Below are 18,411 nucleotides of genomic sequence, written 5' to 3'. Positions count from 1 at the left end.
AAACAGCTGCCAGCGGATACCCAACATCAACAAGCTGCATGAGGCATCTGTGAGGAAGAAGAAGAAGAAGAAGAAAAAGAAAAAGAAGAAGAAGAAGGGATTTACAAGGCGAGGACTTAAAAAAAATCTACATCGCACATTATCCCATAAGTGGATAAGCGATGGTTTAACGCGGTATTTTCATAGATCCTCCACCAACATCCACCCATCGACTCTAATACTGAGCAGCAGCAGCAGCAGCTGCACCGAGCATCCGAGGAGACGATGGCTGTTTTCCGACTGTCGCTGCTCCTGCAAGTCGGATTTGTGATCGGATCGTACCATAATTACGCGCAGTGGTCGGCGCACGGAAAAGATGCGAGAGCGATTTACGCGCAGACGCACCGCCGGCAGCCTGCGCATCTCCGTTCCGCCTCGGAATCACCGCATCACACCGAGGAGGAGTATATTCCCAGGGTGGTGACGGCTTTCTTACACACTGGGGACCCCGGTACCCTAAAGCAGGCCAACTGCTCACGGAAATACGAGCTCACCTCTCTGCGGGGAAGGTCACACTCCACCCCGCATCAGTCCATGAGAAGTGTCTTAAATACAGTTCTGCACGCCACCAACTTCCTCAACATGATCCTGCAAACCAACAGGTCCAGAGAGCAGAGTCTCCGCAGAGACATTGAGTGGTACCAGGCCTTGGTGAGGAGCATCCTGGAAGGAGATGCTAAGATTTACCGGGCGGTGGTTTCCTTTAACGGGAATTCATCTTTACCGGGGCCGCAGGTGCTTCTCCAAGCCACCAGGGCGGAGGGAGAGATAGTCATCCAAGACCTATCCAGCATGGCTCACAAGCGTCTTCATAACCGCACAGTAGACACAGAATGGTACCATGAGGTGAAAAACAAGAAGAACTCTGGTGTTCATAGAAGAGTAGTGGGTCAGGATAAATCTGACCCAGTAAAGCATGAAAGCTTGTTTCCAGATAACACACATGTGAGATGGTCTGCGCCCTACCTGGAGTGTGACAATGGCAATTATGTTCCTCGGTGGCTTTTGACTTTGTCAGCTGCTTTCTATGGTCTCAAATCCAACCTGGCAACTGAATTCAGGTAGAGTTGAGATTCTCTCTCCATCCATCCATCCATCCATCCATCCATCCATCCATCTATCCATCCATCCATAGACAATCACACATGCTCATTTCTACAATGACTAGACCAGGGGGTCACCAACCTTTCTGAAGCTGTGAGCTACTTCAGAATCAGAATCAGAAAGGATACAGTTAAAAAAAAACAAAACAAAAAAACAGCACAAGGATTTTAACTTGGCAGTTGGAGTGAAGAACACACATCAACACACCAAGGCGGCCATTTGCCACTGCATATATTTCCCCCCAGAATCATAGGTACTAGAGCTGGGAGATTTTTTTTCAAAGAAAAATACAAGTTTCGATTTCTTTTTTTTTTTTTTAATGCACTTAAAACTGACTGCAGACATCATATATATTGTCAAATGTGTAACTTTATTGCTGTGATTGTCCTCAAGTGTTAAAATACATAGAACAATCCCAAAATAAAAAGTAAATGAGGCTGTGTCATACAACAATTTCAAGTTTTCACCCAGTTTTAAGCAAAAGTGCAACAGCGCCTTCACAGTAGCTTAAAATTTCTGATTACGAAATCAGATGACTACATATTCTATAACATATAACATTACAATTAAAAAAGCATCTCAGCATAGTGGGAATAAAACATTGAACATGCCTGCGGCACACATATACCTACTCAAAGGGTAAACACATGTAAACAAAGAGGGGCTGGCTCACATCGGAACGCAAAAAAAAGTCCAAAAAAACTGTGGTGGGAAAAAAAATAAAAAATTAAACTCGAATTTGTAAAATAAAAATCATTTTTATCTACAAATTCGATTAATCGATTCAATCAATTTTTTTTGCCCAGCCCTAATAGGTACTGTGTATTCCGAAGGGCTACCAGTTTGAAAATAGTAGGGATGTCCCGATCCAACTTTTTCACTTCCGATCTAATACCGATATTGTAGCCTTGAGTATTGGTCGATATCGATCCGATATCAGCACAAATCATACATACTTTAATTACTTATTTTGTAGTGTGGAATGATGTTAGAAAAGGCTTGATCAGGTGATGTTACTCAAACAGAGAACAATAGTCAACAATTCAAGTTCACTTCAGTTATTTATTACTGGAGGCTAGCAGTAACTTAAAAAGCTAGGAAAAGATTCAACATGCAACAGTTATTTTTTATTTTTTTGCAATTTATGCAATTGTTTCATTTTCATTAAACTTCATAGAAATCATCATGTGATCCTATTTTGCTAGCTACATCTTTCATATTTTAGATGGAGCTTATTGGTGATTAGGGCCCCTCACATGGTCCATGAGGGCTACCTGGTGCCCGTGGACCCCGTGTTGGTGACCCCTGGGCTAGACTATCCTCACAGCATTTTTACGTTTTGAACATTGAATAAAGTGGAGAGCCCAACAAACACCAATTTACACCATTTTTTTTATTGATCTTGTTGGAATTGAGCTCACAATCACCTAAATTATGTGTTTCAAACCTTTGTCACATGTGACCCCTGTATCAAGATTCAAGATATATTGATATATTGATTTCAATTTTGGTGATATAGAAAATAACAATATCGCCTATATCGATATATATATGTTTTTTTTAATAGCTTATTTTGTTGTAAAAGACTTGTCTTAGTAGTCGCTGCTTTCACAAGTTCTCCAAACAGCATTAAAAGCTCAATTTGATGGATTTCTGAGTGCGTTCTTGTCCAGACCTTCCCCTAAACAAGCCACATACAGAACTCACTCACACATGCTGTCCCTTATAGGAGAAAAAGCCTAAACTAGCACATATTGTGAAGCTGTTTATCAATAACTGCCTGTGTGGCCTTTTGCATCAGCAAATTCGACTCATTATTGTATTTCTGGTCAGACTTTATTTTAAATGAAATGATCAAGATTGATATCATGTATCGGCATTTTGAGAACCAACATTGTGATATGCGTTTTGGTCCATATCGCCCAGCCCTACTTCTCACATTGTACATAAGGCCCTTCTTGTGTTATTATTAGATGTTTGTAGTCAGCCCGGCTTATCTAAACACTTTCCATTTAATGTCATTAAAAAGTTGAGGTGGAAGTTTGTCGGGTGCACATATAAGCCTACCTTATTTAAAATTTGTCAGGCAAAAAATAGATAATAAAGATTTCCTCTACACCCAGCAATGTGATAACATACTCTTACCTACTGGTACCTCTCATGGGAAATAACTGATCTGTATTATATTTCCTGCCATTAAGAGCCCCCAAAACACTCAACTTATAGTGTCTTCTATCACACCAATGCAATTTACCTATATTTAAACCTTAACTTACTCCATCTATAGTAGAATAATGGTATTATAAAAGTATATTCCCATAACGGTGTGGTACTGAAGTTGCCCCCTCCAGTCTGACAAGGCGGCGGAATGCTAAAAATAACCCTGGGTGGTGTTACAGGACGTAGCTGCAGTAGAAAAGTCTCACAACAGAACAATCCAATTCAAAATTCTCGTCTGTCTGACCTGCCACGTTTTTTTTCACCTTACAAAGAGCTGTTTTTCTTGCTACTCATCACGTAACAATTTAAAGTGGGAAAATCGGACAGCCAGCATCATTTACGGAAGGAATGAGCAATAACGTGTGATGTTCAAGGTTCTTTAATAATCATTTCATTGTAGTTTTGTACAAGAAAAAAACTAAATTGTGTTCGTCTCAGGCATTTTTTTCACACGAACGACAGTCAAACAATAGGTACGGACATGACATCACACACACAGTGTACCGACAGACAACATGTTTGCTGTATTTGTGAAAGCTGATAATCAATAAATGAGTATAAATAAATAAAAATGATAAAATAAAGAGCTACCATAGGCAGTAAAGTGCATTCAATTGATTTAAAGTGTTCAGCATTAGGTTGTTCATTGAGGGCACGTTGGATGCGGTGATTGATCCATAATCTCTGTCCTAAGTCTGAAAAGACTTCTGTTTGAACAATTTGAGCAATTTTTTACTTATTTTTACCCTTTTTCTACAACTACACCAAACTTGCCATATTTAACCTATTTTCATCAGTTTTCCAAATCACATTTTTGCTCTTTTTATTAAATTTTTGCTACGTTACTCCCATTTCTGTCACTTCTCCATTAAATCTAAAGGTACTTACTGTATAAACACTTTCCGTCACTTTTGTTGCATATGTTGAGCAAATCTTGTCACTTTTAACCTTTTTTCACCTTATTTCAAGCTTATTTTTTACCACATTCAGCATTTGTCATGCCCGTTATTTGCCAGTTTAAACTAATTGTTCCAACGTTGACACTTTGAACCCTTTTTTACCACTTTGTCCATTTTTGGCCACCCTAATTTGCAACTCTTAACCAATCACTTTAAAATCCCACTTCACCACCTCTTCCACCATTTTTGACCACTTTTAACCCATTTTATTTCTGATTAAAACAAGGATTTACATCTTTAAGATGACTATATATTATGGTACAAACAATAATAATTCACTTTCTGGATAACAGTGGATATTATTATATTATTCTCCTTCCTTCTGGTCCTCTCAGCCTTTTTTATAGCTCCTCCTCCCTCTCCCTCTGATTACTGATCCGAATCAGGTGTGTTCGGTTTAGAAATACAGTATGTTAGCTATGTGTTTTAACACTGGCAGTTGTGCCCATGACGCCATAATGACATCTTAAATCTTTTGTCATTGTTCAAAACATGATAGTTATTGTATACTCATTACGACAACTTCATGCAACACTATGCAACAGTTAGTTCAGACCAAGTAATTTGATTGGACGACGGACATTCCAAGAGTGCTGATATAGAGCAACAACATCGTCATGACTTGTTACGGATCATATCGCTCTGCTGTACAGCTGATCTAAATACTGTCATTTACCGTTACATCTTAATGCATGATTCTGATTTTTTATTCTTCTTCCAAACTTTGTTTACTTAAAGTTTTACAGAAATTGTACAGCATTTTCGTACAAGCATTAAGATCAAATATAGGGGAACAATGAATACTGGTACAATCTCCTTAAAGCACACAGACATAGAACAAAAGAAAAACACACCAAAAAATAAATATAAAGAAAGATATACGGCGCCCCCACTTAGATAAACAAAACAAGTACACTAGTCCCTCGCTATATCACGGTTCACCTTTCGCGGTCTCGGTGTTAAGCTGATTTTTTTTTAACGGTGCAGTTTTGGATGCATTTTTTTTTAACAGCGTATGAACGCTCATTGTGTTCTGTGTTCACCCACTAGCGACACATTCAACTCGATGAGTTTCACTGCCTGCTGAAGCGAGCAGCCGCACTCCTTTTTCTCCTCTCATAAACATAAACCACCAGTGAAAAAAGCCGGTGTGATTAGCGGCTAATGCTATCCTAGCTCAGTGCTACAGAGAGTACTTTTACCTGCTACTACCACCTCCTCGCTGATTCTCCTCCACGCCAAATCCTTCCTAATCCGGTCCTGGTTATAAAGTCTGTGTCATACAGCTCCAGGTGGTCACACACAGCTTCTACTCCATGGTTGAATGGGTGAACAGACCAGTGTCCATGTTGACGGCCTGATGTCATTGTCAACAAAGACTCTGAATTCGTTCGACATCGATGTCTGATCACTAGCAGTGTGACTCTGAAGTGCTGTATGTTTGAAAACAGGTTTATGTTTTAAAATCTATGAAGGTTTGAACTTTTAGAATGTTTAAACCAGAGAGAAATGTTAATTCATGTCTGAGAAAAGTGTCTAAAGTGTGTAGTGAGGTGTTTTACAGCCTTAAAACATGTATAATAATTGTAAAAAATAAAGCTGACTACTTCGCGGATTTCGCCTATTGCGGGTTATTTTTAGAACATAACCCCCGCGATAAACTAAGGACTACTGTATTGTATAAAAAAAGAAAAAGGAAAGGTTAGAAGGGAAGTTCATTTGTTTAAGGAACTTAAACAAGGGGTTCCAAGTCTGAATGAATCTGTCAGAGGAGCCATGGAGTGTCATGCGTATATGCTCAAGTTTGAGAAAATATAAAACGTCCCTAAGCCAGTGGGTGACAGAGGGAAGTTGCGGAGATTTCCATTTCAACAAAAAGCAAGAGTGAGGTGGAGAGGGAAAATGGTCCAACAAATATTCCAAACAAAGCACTCATGGGATTTGGATTTATTGTTCTGCCAATTACTTAAGAAATAATGCCAAACCGGTACATACATAGACTGTAGAAAATACATACATAGCACTGCACGAAGGATGCTGAAATGCTCACCTTTGTGGGCGTGTCTGTTTACATGTCAATCATGGCAGAGAACTTCCTGGAGGCGCGGCTTCTCCAGGTGTTTGGGCTCGCCCGGTAGTAAGAAAGGTGCAAATCACCCTCTACTAACAATTGAGGGAATTAATGAAAAAACACTTTGGGCATGTGTATGAAGCCTAAACAGCACTTTATGATGTTTAAAGCACAGAAAAGTGGATTTAGCATAACATGGACCTTTTAAAATTGTAATTGTGATAAATAAATAGTTTCTGAATATTTTTTGAGATAAATTTTTTGTTGCACTTTTAATTGCTACACTTTCTGCTATTGTCAGTGATTTTGATTCAGTGAGTATTGGCTCGGTGTGGTCCAAATATCCTGTATTTTGAACATAACAAATTGCTCGTTTTTTAAGTGAAACTAATGCTTGTAATCTTGTTTTGTAGTTTTTTTCCCTCAACTTCTGTTTTAACAAGTGCATGCATATGAATTTAATTAGCACTGACAAAGTCGTAAAAAAAAAAATTTATTAGAAGACAAAACACCATTAAACAAACAAATCACATCCCATGTTACAATACCAGTTTAACATCATATCATGACCAAAAGCATCTTCTTACAAGATATTTTTACCATAGCACAACCTGAAAATGTGGTATAACATGGAACTCATGTTTTCATGTGGTAATATGTCAAAGACAGCTATATCACCTTACAATGGTAAAGTGTGACGTTTATACCATTGATCATTTGTCACGTTGCAGTATGATAAATAGTTATTTTTTTTTACTACTAATGTAATACTAATGTAATTTACTGTTGAGATACTGTTACATACCGGGAAAGGGATGCATCATATTGCAGTGCAGGGGGGTGGAAGCATCAGCAACGACAACATGAGGGATCTAGACTCCAGTCCCTGGAAGTTTAGTTGTTGTGGGACTATTGGAGTCTATGCTCGAGCAGCATTGACCCAAAATGGCTGTCCTTGAAAATACCACCATCGCTCTCTCTTCCATATGCTCCCACGTCCACCATTGTGAAACGGTGTCTGTAAAGGACATAAATGCAATGCATGTGGTTAGTGTTGGGTTTTATCTTTTGCAAGCGTATTATTAACAAGTTTAAAAAAAAAAAAACAAAAACATTTGCTCAATTGTAATTACCTGGCATTGCACGTTGCCATTGGCACAATGAAGTAGTCACTCCCTGCACGTGGCGGTGCTTTTATGGTTACATGTGTGCCATCCAGACTTCCAATGCAATTCGGGAAGTTCCACAGATGCCAGTAATCTGCTGCAATGGCTTCCCACTGGCTGGATGAAGGACATGGCAGAAAGTCTGACTGAAGGGCTGTCCACAATGCCTTGCACACCTCAGTCACGATGGAGGACACAGTACTTGAAGCTAGCTTCTAGCTAGCCGCCACAGCTTGTTGGCTTCCCCCCGAAGCTAAAACTCTCAGCGTCACAGCCAGTCTTTGGGCGCCATCAATAGGCATACTGTACTGTGCGTTGACTGGTGCAAAATCAACGGCTGTATGCGGCGAAGTAGATTGTGAAATTTGGCCCATGGATATATGAAAGTAGCGAAAGTTCATATCTTCTTTCACATCCTGTATGTGTATGCACATTAAAGCGTCTGCAAACTTGTTAACACGTCTGCAAGCACACACACGGACGTGACTTGTGCTTGTGTAAATGTAAATCAGATGTGCAGGCATTTTAGAATGGATCCACCCCCCACAACCGTGCGGTGTGGTGTGTGCACGCATGTGTGTGTGTGTAAATCACAAGTATGATGTGTGCATAATAATTGTACAAAACTTACAAAAATGATTTTAAATCTATGAAACCCAGAGGAACACTCATGGACACGTTGTTGGGCACTAGCTTAATTTCTGTGATCTTGCTTCAGATTTGAGTGATTATGTTTGTCTCATAATATCCTTTCAGCTTGGCACTTTTTATAATACCACAGCTTGTGAACAGATGAAACTGACTGGTTTAGTGCTACTTGTGGGAAGTAGTAATCCTTTCTGGATTAAATGCTCTTTTATTACTGTCCACTTTTTTTTTTCTTGCTGAGAGCCATTGTTCCTTATTTTTCATCCAAACTCCGTCTCACCCACCTCTTTCCCAACTTTCTCTCATGCTCTCATCTGAATTCCTCCATTCCTTCAGTTCTGTCATGATCTGTTTCTATGATTTTTTCTCTATAATGCAATATTTTTTATCTTTTAATTTTCCAGCTTTCCTCTACATTTAATGCTACTTTTACTGTTGATAACGTTCCATAGCTATCATAAACTAGCTGCTAAATGACTCGATGCCTCGAAAGTTACTCAAAGGTTAGACAATGTTTGGTTAAAGTCTGTGTAAAGCAGAAATAAATTAGTGTTGTGAGTTTGTCACACCACAGAAACATGTGTCATTGACCACTGAGCCTAATTTGAAAGATGAAAAAAATCGCAAGTATATAAAATTTGGTCGCAATTTCTTGGAAACAAGCACTTCTCTCTGCTCTGAAATGCTGGGGGCGTGAAGGAATAGCGAGGAGGGCGGGAAGGATGCCGCAACCCGTTAGCGGCTGCGGAGCATCCCCCGGTGCCGTGAGCCGCTGGGCTGGCTTGGCCGCTGCCCAGAAGCCCGCTCTACAGCAGAGCTGCTTGGCCGGGGGCTGCTGACCGCGCTCCGCCATCCTAGCCCCACTTTACCGGAGGAAGTATGAGTCAGACACTGGTAGTGCTCAGCCTTCATGCATCCAAAGTCAGACCCGCTTGTTCCCATTTTTCAGGGTCGCAGGGGTCTGTCGGTGCCTTTCTCCGGCTCACACTGGGTGCAAGGCGAGGGTAGTGCTCAGCCTCATTCCTCACTCATATACGCTTCAGCAGCAGGGGCGGGTTGAGGCTAATGATGGTTCCTTTACGTAACGGGGCTATGATTTCTAACCTGCCCATTAGAACCTGAACACAGAAATTTGAAACAGTTTTTGAAGCCTAGCTCCACAAAAACATTCTAAATGGTTGAATGGCTTTGTACATGTTTTAAGGAATACATTTATGACCTATTTAATGTGTTTAGAAGAAAATGGCTGAATTTGCTTTACTAGGACTTCAAGTTGTGGTATGCAATATGTTTTTAGCAGTGGCTCTCTGTACGGTTGCCGTATCAATACGACATTCTATCCGTATGCAGCGCTCCTTTTTGGCCAGTTTAGGTCACGTGATTGGTCAGTCATTGGCCTGTTTAGGTTGTGTGACTAAGACTAAACCTAACCCTAACCCTAAAAATGGTTGCGATATTGGGTTATAACCTAACCCTAAACCCAACCGTAAACACAACCCTAGACTCAACCCTAAGACGCTATGTACGTGTACTTTGGTAACCGTACCAATAGCAAAGGGGGTTGTCCGTACGTCAACTGTGCAAATAGACACTTTCTGTGTTTTTAATGTCATGAACGCGCATCCTTTAACAGAAAAGTTACATAACATTAGGTGAACAGATTCTAACTGCAGGTGTGTTCCGCATTTCAAGAATATTCTCCTAAATTGGATGAAGTGTGATGTAATTCCAGGTGAAGAGGACTCGAGCTATGATGACTCAACTACAAACCGAAAAAGAAAACTTTGGCAGCATTTGCAGCTAAAAATTGACAAAGTTTTATCCAAAGCTGCGCAACACAAAACTTTCAGGCTATGAATCAACCAGGTTGAAGCAGAAGCTCATTAAACGGCAGCTGGACATGAGCCCACAGACTGATCACAGTTAGCAAAGACAGTGTAGCTCAGCAAACTAACATTAGCGTCTCATCTTTGTCTGGGAACGATGTAATGATGTCAGGGCAGAGAAGATAAATCAATGGAGAAGATGACTCAGCTAAGAGAAGACTGTGTGTGTGTGTGTGTGTGTGTGTGTGTGTGTGTGTGTGTGTGTGTGTGTGTGTGTGTGTGTGTGTGTGTGTCCAACCACGCCTTTGTGCGAGTGAATAGGTACGAGGGACATTGAAAGTGACTCTATTTTATTGGTGTCTTTAAATCTATTAGATTATATTAGATCTTTATTTATTGAACATATATCATGATTAAAAAGAAAAATAAACAAGCATAAAAAAAAAATAAATGAGCGTATTTAGTGATTGTTTCATCAAAGCAGCGAGAAGTTGAACATTTTTTCTACTGTAGTCCTACTCCCTTGTATTATTCATTTAAATACAGAAAGTAAAAATTCAGCAGTTCATGCAGTCCACAGTAAATGAAAAAATATAAAAAACAAACAAATATGGACATTTCATGCAGGGCCTGTACTATGAAGCCAGATTTCCTCTATCGCTCTAACTGTCCTGTACTACAACGCTGGATAATGTGTCAACTTATGGAACAGTTTAGATGAAAACCTGAAAAGTGCTGCTAATCTACAGAAATTCAAAACTACATTATAAGAGAAGTGTTTTGGAGAAATTTGCAAATTACATGAGACCATAGCTCTTTTTTAACTGTAGGTAACCCTGTAATATTTTGTGTTTTTTAATTCATTTTGCCTATTTTCTTGTCAATATGGCAAATTTATTTTGCATTTTTGTGTGTTTTTTTGTGTTGATTTTGTGCAATTTCGTTGGTATTTTGGGAGTCTTTGAAGTTCTTTTGTATATGTTCTTGTTTTTTTAGTCATTTTGTGTTTAAGTGGTTGCTTAGTGTGTCTTTGTTATCATTTTGTGTGCTTTTGTTGACATTTTGTGAATCTTGCAATTGTTTTTTTGTGTTTCTGGAGTTGTGTGTGTGTTATGTTGGGCTTCATAAAACTTCCAACCTCATGAATTACAATTACAACACAATGTGTTTGCGCTGTATTGACGCTTTCAGCCTCAGCTGGAACATACTACAGTGAAACAATGCGCTCTCATCCCAGTGTGTGACAAATTGAGGAAGACCACCTGAATAGAAACACGTCTGTGCCTTAATAAAGTGAAGCTGGCTGATCAGAGCGCTGTCCGTTTACCAGCCCAAGGAATAATATGTAAAATATTAATTTCCCGCTTTTACGCATTAACAGTGTCGGCAGAGGATGTTTTCAGATGTTTGACAAATGGACACAATAATTTAAAAGACAATGTTTTGACATTGTAACATTTTTTGTGTTTAAATTGATTTAAAAAAAAAAAAAAAAACAAAACAAGCGTAATAGTCTAGTCGACTAAATGATAAGGAAACATCAGTAATCAACTTGGCTATAGGTGAAAGCATTTCATCTATAAGATTTTGTGAAAAAAGATTTTCACAAATAATAGGGATGTAACGATTCACTCAACTCCCGATACGATTCGATTCACGATACTGGGTTCACGATACGATTCTCTCACGATTTATTTTACAAAATGGGACTGTATATAAATGATATAATAAAAATGATATATATAAATATTTTTTGGGAAAATACTACACTATTTTTCATTAGTCAAAAGAATCCCTTGATAAACTATTCAAAACAATGCAATTTAACTAAAAATGAATCTTGAATGAAATAAATAAAGGAATAATACAAATGAAGAAGAAGCTTATTATTTAAATTCTGGTTCTATAGTAAACAATACAAAACTGCATAATAGTTGTTTTTCTTTTTAAAAGTGCAACTGAAAATGTATTTTGTGCCTTAACAATTGGACTAAAAAAACAAAACAAAACAAAACAAAAAAAAAAACAGTCATTTTACTGTATTTAGGTCAGATATTTGTTTGGACCAGCAGAGGGCGCTGGTAACCCAGTGGTCGGTTGGCATGCAGATATTTTGCAGTGAAGAAGAGAAGCTATGCTAGCAGACAGAGCTAATAGAAAAACGTGACTTTTACAGATATTCACGTAATATTACAGATATTCTTTCGGTGCTAAAGGGGTAATGAATCATTTATGAATATGTTTAAGAGTAGAAGGCGGTCAGAAAGAAAGTATTAGCAGATTTCGCTCGCCGCCAACACTTCTGGTTAAAAAAAGTACTGCGATTCAATTTTCACAGCATCGATGTGAATCGTTATACCTATTAATCGATTTTTAACTGCCTTACGATTAATCGTTACATCCCTAACAAATAACGTTTTGGGACCATAACACATATTTCCATGGTATTTTTCCATTCTGGCATTGTGGCTAACGTCACTCTAGCGGCACAATCTCACGTGATTTCAGCGTATTTTCTTGTTTTCCTAAATAATCAGAATCATATAAAATATAAATTCAATAACAGTAGTTGACGCTATCATAATTATCATGTTTGGTACAATTTCGGGAAGTTTAATGGTCAATGAAGTCATCAAAACATGGAAAGTTTAACGTGACGCGACGTAGAAATGGATATACCCTGAAATGGAGGCCCTACATTCAAAATGATATTAATTTGTTTATTTGTTCTAACTTTATTTATTACTAGCATCAAACACAGCTTTTCATTGAGCCTGAGCGCACTGCCTGATATAGAACAACATAGGAAGTAAATGTTGGCTATTATAGCTACTTGAGACGACAGTTCTCCTCTCCAGATAAATACACGATCAATACAACAATGAATTAATAATGAAAGATGTAGAACAACAGCCCTGCTCAGGCCATATTTATTTCCAGCCTTTTAGTGCTTTAGTCTCTTCCTGTTTCGGGTGATGATGCTGCAAGAAACAAGAGAACTCTTCGTTATTTTATTTATTCAATAAATGAAAATGAGTCAAAAATCAAAACTACATTTTGTATTTAATTCAATAGTTAAATGAATACAGTTGTTTAGTCCTACTGTTCTGTTCTGTTTCCTCCTTCTGTTGTGTGGGAGTGTGTGGACGTGTGTTTGCTATAGAATGACCTTTTAAAGGTACGTGAATCACGCTTTTGTCTAAATGGGCTAGGCTTATAATAACACAGAGGCCTATTTATATGTGTGTGCTATATCAAAGTTGAGATGTTTTTCAATATGAGGCTGCTTTGCCCTGATTGGCAGAACTGTTACATCAGACAAACTCCTTATAAGACACAGACACATAAATGCAAAGAGGAGTCTGAACAAAAGCGGTGAGTGAGTGAATTCATCACTGTCAGCTCCGACAGCACAGAAAAGCAAAAAGTGAAAAACACTTCAGGAAGTCACGTGTGTGAAATACTAAAGCGTTTGATACAAAGCTCAGATCAAAGAGGATGGGATAAGTGAAAATTATTCATAGAAGAAGAATATTATTGGAAATAGTGCTGAAATAATCCACAGCAGTGTAAGGATGTGGGGATTTTGTAGTAAAACGTCCAATTTAACCATGCACATTTAAAAAAAAAAAAACTTTTTTCAAAAGTGCTACACAGAGGAAGCAAAGGGTTAAAGATCCCCAAGGTGTCACTACTCTCACTGCTGACGTCAGTGGGACTCCTCTGCTCAGTGAGGTGGCCTGTCAATACAATACCTTCAGCCTGTAAATGTCAGCGTAATAGAAAATCAACCTACCTCGGCTTTTACTCTAAGACAGCGGTTCTCAACTGGTCTCACCCTGGGACCCACAATTTGCCATAGTCATTAAATCGTGACCCAATTTTTAAATTTTTTTTTCTAATTCAACCAACCAAATGTAGTTTTTCAAAAATGTTGAAAACACACACATATATATATATATATATATATATATATATATATATATATATTTTTTTTTTAACGTAAATCTATAATTTCCTTTCCTACAGTTCACATCATGCCTGTAAAAAAAAAGTCCAATATGAGAGATATACGTATTTATTTTTTGACTAGCTGTCCGCGACCCACCCAGTAAAGGTCCGTGAGCCACTTTTGGGTCCCGACCCACCAGTTGAGAATTGCTGCTCTAAGATATAGAGCAATATATTGCATTATTATTGCCTATTATTCCCTATTTTTTTTTTTATCATATGGAGATACTGTACATCTTTAATATCATTACTGTAGGTTTTTCCCACAGTAATCTGGAATTTTGGAAATAAAGCTGTGGTATCGCAAAGACGGGAGCTGAGTTGGGATGAGTGTGTGTGTGTGTGTTTATTACATGACGTCACAACATACGAGCATTTCCTGACCTGGTGCCATTGCTGTGGGCAGCTGAACCGAGTTAACCTCTGTTTACAGCCAGAAGAGCACAATATGGTAGTTTTGTGTTGGCTTAATGGTGCACTAATCGCAGCGATAGTTCAGTCAAGCTTTGGGATAAGGATTGGCTCTCAGGGCTGGGCTCACGCCGTGGCTACAGTCTATGGGCTGGAGGAGTAACTAAACCCCAAAACCACTGATCCTGGTGCAACTCTCAACATTTTAATCAAAGTATTTCAATTTGGCTGTGATGGACTGGCGCCCTGTCCAGGGTGTACCCCCGTCCAGCGCCCAATGAGAGCCGGAGATTGGCACCGGCAGACCCCCACGACCCTGAACAGGATAAAGTGGGTCTGAAAATGAATGAATGAATGAATATTTCAATTTGGCATATTTAGTTGTAAAATATCAGAGTGACTGCCCTCTATGGGTTAAAACCCGGCTATTACAATTGATATTTGCTTTTGGCTGAGAACAAGATTATGTGACGTTTTGGGACCATCATGTGTCACAAACAAGCACAGTTAGCCCCGCCCCTTTTATAAAAACTAGCACCTGTGGACTCTACAATCTGTGATGAGTAGGTTGGATTGAGAGGAGAGTGAATAGAGAGGTATATTGAGTAATGAGTAGTTAGTTAACATAGCATAGATGGTTTATTGGACATTTTATAGTATAGACTGGGCGTGTCCAAACTGCTCCAGGAGCCTAAGATTTTATAATGCATACACATTCCTCGTAAATTGGTTTGTTTTACTGGTAAATAAAATAGTCTGAATAGCCTAAATGAAAAAGATGTGATCGTGATTTAACAAAAATAAATAATACACATCGCCCATGCCTCGCAAAGACACAGCACTGCAAGGGATAGAATGTGCTTTACAGCCAGTTTTAGTATCTCTGTGCTTTGGCAGCTCATTGTCACATTCTAATCTTCACGATCTAAGATGGTCATATCGCACACCCCGAGGCATGATTCTCTGATCCTGAATGGACAGCTGAAAGGCCTGATTCACCATTCGTTAGGCTTACCCACTCACAAAGGCCTTTACTTTGTGTATGTTTAAATATATTTTATAGCATGTAGGACGTTATATTATGGACATGACTCCAGTCGACTTCATAACGCTGAGGCTCACGTGACCCACACTGGTCTGCTAGAAAGACCCATGTTTCTGTTGGTGGGTTGCTTCACTCTTTGCTGACCTGGCCTTTAGATTCTTAAATAATGGCTAATGAAAAGGGTGAGTGCTCAGTTTCCTGGGGCGTCACTATTTTCTACTCTCTGTGAAAATTCTGCATTTATACCTGAGAGTTGCAGTGATCACCATGAAGCCTCTGCCAGTGTTCATCCTTTCCACTCTCAAATTACTAACTGCACACATATATACAGTCACCGCCTCATTCTTGTATTTTTATGCACTATGTTCACATAATTGACATGACAAACTCTGCATGAGGACATAAAGGGCCTGTACTACGACGCTAGATCAGTGAAGCCTGGATTTATCTCTGTTAGCGGGCTTCACCAAACCAAACATTCTCAGTCAGAGAGAAGCTGTCCTACGAATCACGATATCAACTCACTAATGCTGCGTTCACACCGAATGCGTCACGAAATGTTCGTGCTTCCAGATTACATACAAAGTCGATGGATAGACACGGCCCAGAGGCGAAATCTTTCCTGTGCGGCGGTGCAGTCCGATACGCGCGTCAAGAGCGTTGGCCGTGCCAGCGCACTTTTGATTTTTTTTTGTCATATTCACACATTTGCAAGAGTTGAAAATATTGAACTCCAGCGACTGTTTTGCATGACGCGCTGGCGCGAAAGCCAATCAGATTCCTTGTTGACGATGACGTCAGGCCGTCAACAAGAAAAGCGTTCTTCTACTGCCAATAAAACTCCACATAGATGAAGAAGAAACCATTCATATAGCGCTGCAGACAGATATTGGATTGAAGCATGGAGGAGAAGCTCATTGTAGCTGTTTGTGACCAACCTGAGCTTTACGATACGGCTCTTCATCTCAAAAAGTAGGTAAAGAGCAGCGATTTGCATGGGGGTCCTCCATAGTTGAGTGTGAAAAGAAACAGAGCCTGGTTGCCGCCATTTTAGGAGTCTGGTGGGCGGTGATTCGCTTCAGACGTGCATATGAAGCCAATTGGGGACATTTTTTTAATCCTGCAAATCCCGCGGAACGTTTCTTGTAGCAGACGCGTCCGGTGCCGCAGAAGACGCATTTGGTGTGAACACAGCATTAGTTAAGCGAGTTGATTTCAGCCTGGCTACATGCGCGTTCTTGTGACAGGGCTGGAGATTGCAGCGTCAGACCAATCACAATTACAGATAAACTGGAGAGTGACTTAGGTCACAATTGAGGAATAATTCTTTAAAAATATGAAGAATTAAAATCCATCATTCAGACCAAAAACAACACTGTTGCTGCAAGGAATGAATGCAGGAATTGATGGCTGTTAATGCTTATATTAGTGATATTATACAATATGAATTCATTGGTGAGTAAACGGACACCGATCAATTTCACTTTCACTTTTACCTCGTCTGTGGCTGTGATGCTGCGTTCATACAGCTCAGCCTACATCATAAGGTGGACAACATTTGTGTTGACTGAGGCTCTCAGCGTCACCACAGAATGCAAGAATGAATGAATTTATTGTTGCACGCAGATTTTTATCAGCTGACTAATTTACTGTAAATCATTCTATCCGATAAAAATACATGTTTCTTATAAGATGTCATTGGATAAATGAAAGGATTGCATTGATGTCTAAATATTAGGGGTTTGACGATACACAAAAATCATGGTTCGATACGTACCTCGGTTCATTTTAATAGTCGCTCCGATCTGATCCACTTCATAACCTGGTCCTAACAAGATTAGATGTTCAGCCTAAGTTACCATGGTGATCTAGGCCCGTAAGAAGTTATCCAGCTTTGTAGGACAGCACACACCGATTAAATTCCGGAAGTTCGCACTATAACAGGAAATCTAACTTTGTAGTACAGACCCAAAAAGGCACCTAATTTTGTTTATTTATTTATTTTGAGTAATTTAGTACAAAGAGAAAAGCTTTTGTAGTATGTACATAAATGTTTCCATTTTTAGCCTACTTGGCTAATATACATAATATGTAATAAAATAAATATCGTAAATAAACATAAATACACTGCTCGAAAGGGAGTGGGATGAGGTAGCAGTTACGATAATTTAAAAAAGAATAGTAACAAAGAAAACTGTATTATCTGGCCTAATGTGGACACCTGTTTGCAACTTAAACCCATGAAAATATTTCTCACAAATATCTTCCACAGCGGCATAGTAAAAATCATATTCATGAAATCTGTTTTATCAGAGCACTTATTACATAACTGAGAATTCAATTGGAGGATTTTCTTTTTCTTTGTGGAAGAAACATCAGTGTACAATAAAAGAGAAGTAAGGTCAGTTTGCCTTAAGGCAGATGTGGAGGAGTTATTAATAACAGAAGTGCAGGCAAACAGCTTTGGACATGCATAGAGTCTGTAGGGAGCTGGGAAGGGAATAGGAAACATGTGCACCTGGAGAACAGGCCACAGCAGCACTAACACTGGGTGTGGGATTGTGTACATGTGTGTGTTTGGAATATGTCTACAATAGTGAGTACAATGTTGAAGGTTTTACTCTCAACTAGTTACAACTGAGAAGCAATGATGGGGATTGTATTGGAGTAATGACTTAACTTATAAAATGAAATAATTGGTAGCTATCTAACAAAACAAATCCCAGAATTTGATGATACGAGAGTTGTTGTTGTTGTTGTTTTAGCTAATTAGTGTAGGCTGCCTTTTATGAGTTTCCCATTTGTCAACTGTATGACCTTTATGAAAAATAAATAAATAGATAAATAAATAACACATTTTTATTTTTTACGGCTTCCGGCTTCAAAATTAAAGTCGTCAGACTCAACGGCC

General features: G+C 39.0%; 1 protein-coding gene across 2 annotated transcripts in view; it reads left to right on the top strand.

The window, feature by feature from the left end:
- Nucleotides 1-18,411, top strand: part of gpr158a (G protein-coupled receptor 158a) — a 68,122-nt gene continuing 49,711 nt past the window's right edge. For both annotated transcript variants that reach the window (XM_028434489.1, XM_028434488.1), the window contains exon 1: nucleotides 1-1,100. In XM_028434489.1, coding sequence (XP_028290290.1) covers nucleotides 265-1,100 — 836 coding nt within the window. In that variant the 5' untranslated portion in view covers nucleotides 1-264. The remainder of the gene's footprint in view (nucleotides 1,101-18,411) is intronic.

This window comes from Gouania willdenowi, chromosome 20, assembly GCF_900634775.1.
Source record: "Gouania willdenowi chromosome 20, fGouWil2.1, whole genome shotgun sequence".
NCBI classification, from domain to species: Eukaryota; Metazoa; Chordata; class Actinopteri; order Blenniiformes; family Gobiesocidae; genus Gouania; species Gouania willdenowi.
Note: the sequence above shows the minus strand (reverse complement) of the source record. Positions and strands in the feature narration are given on the sequence as shown.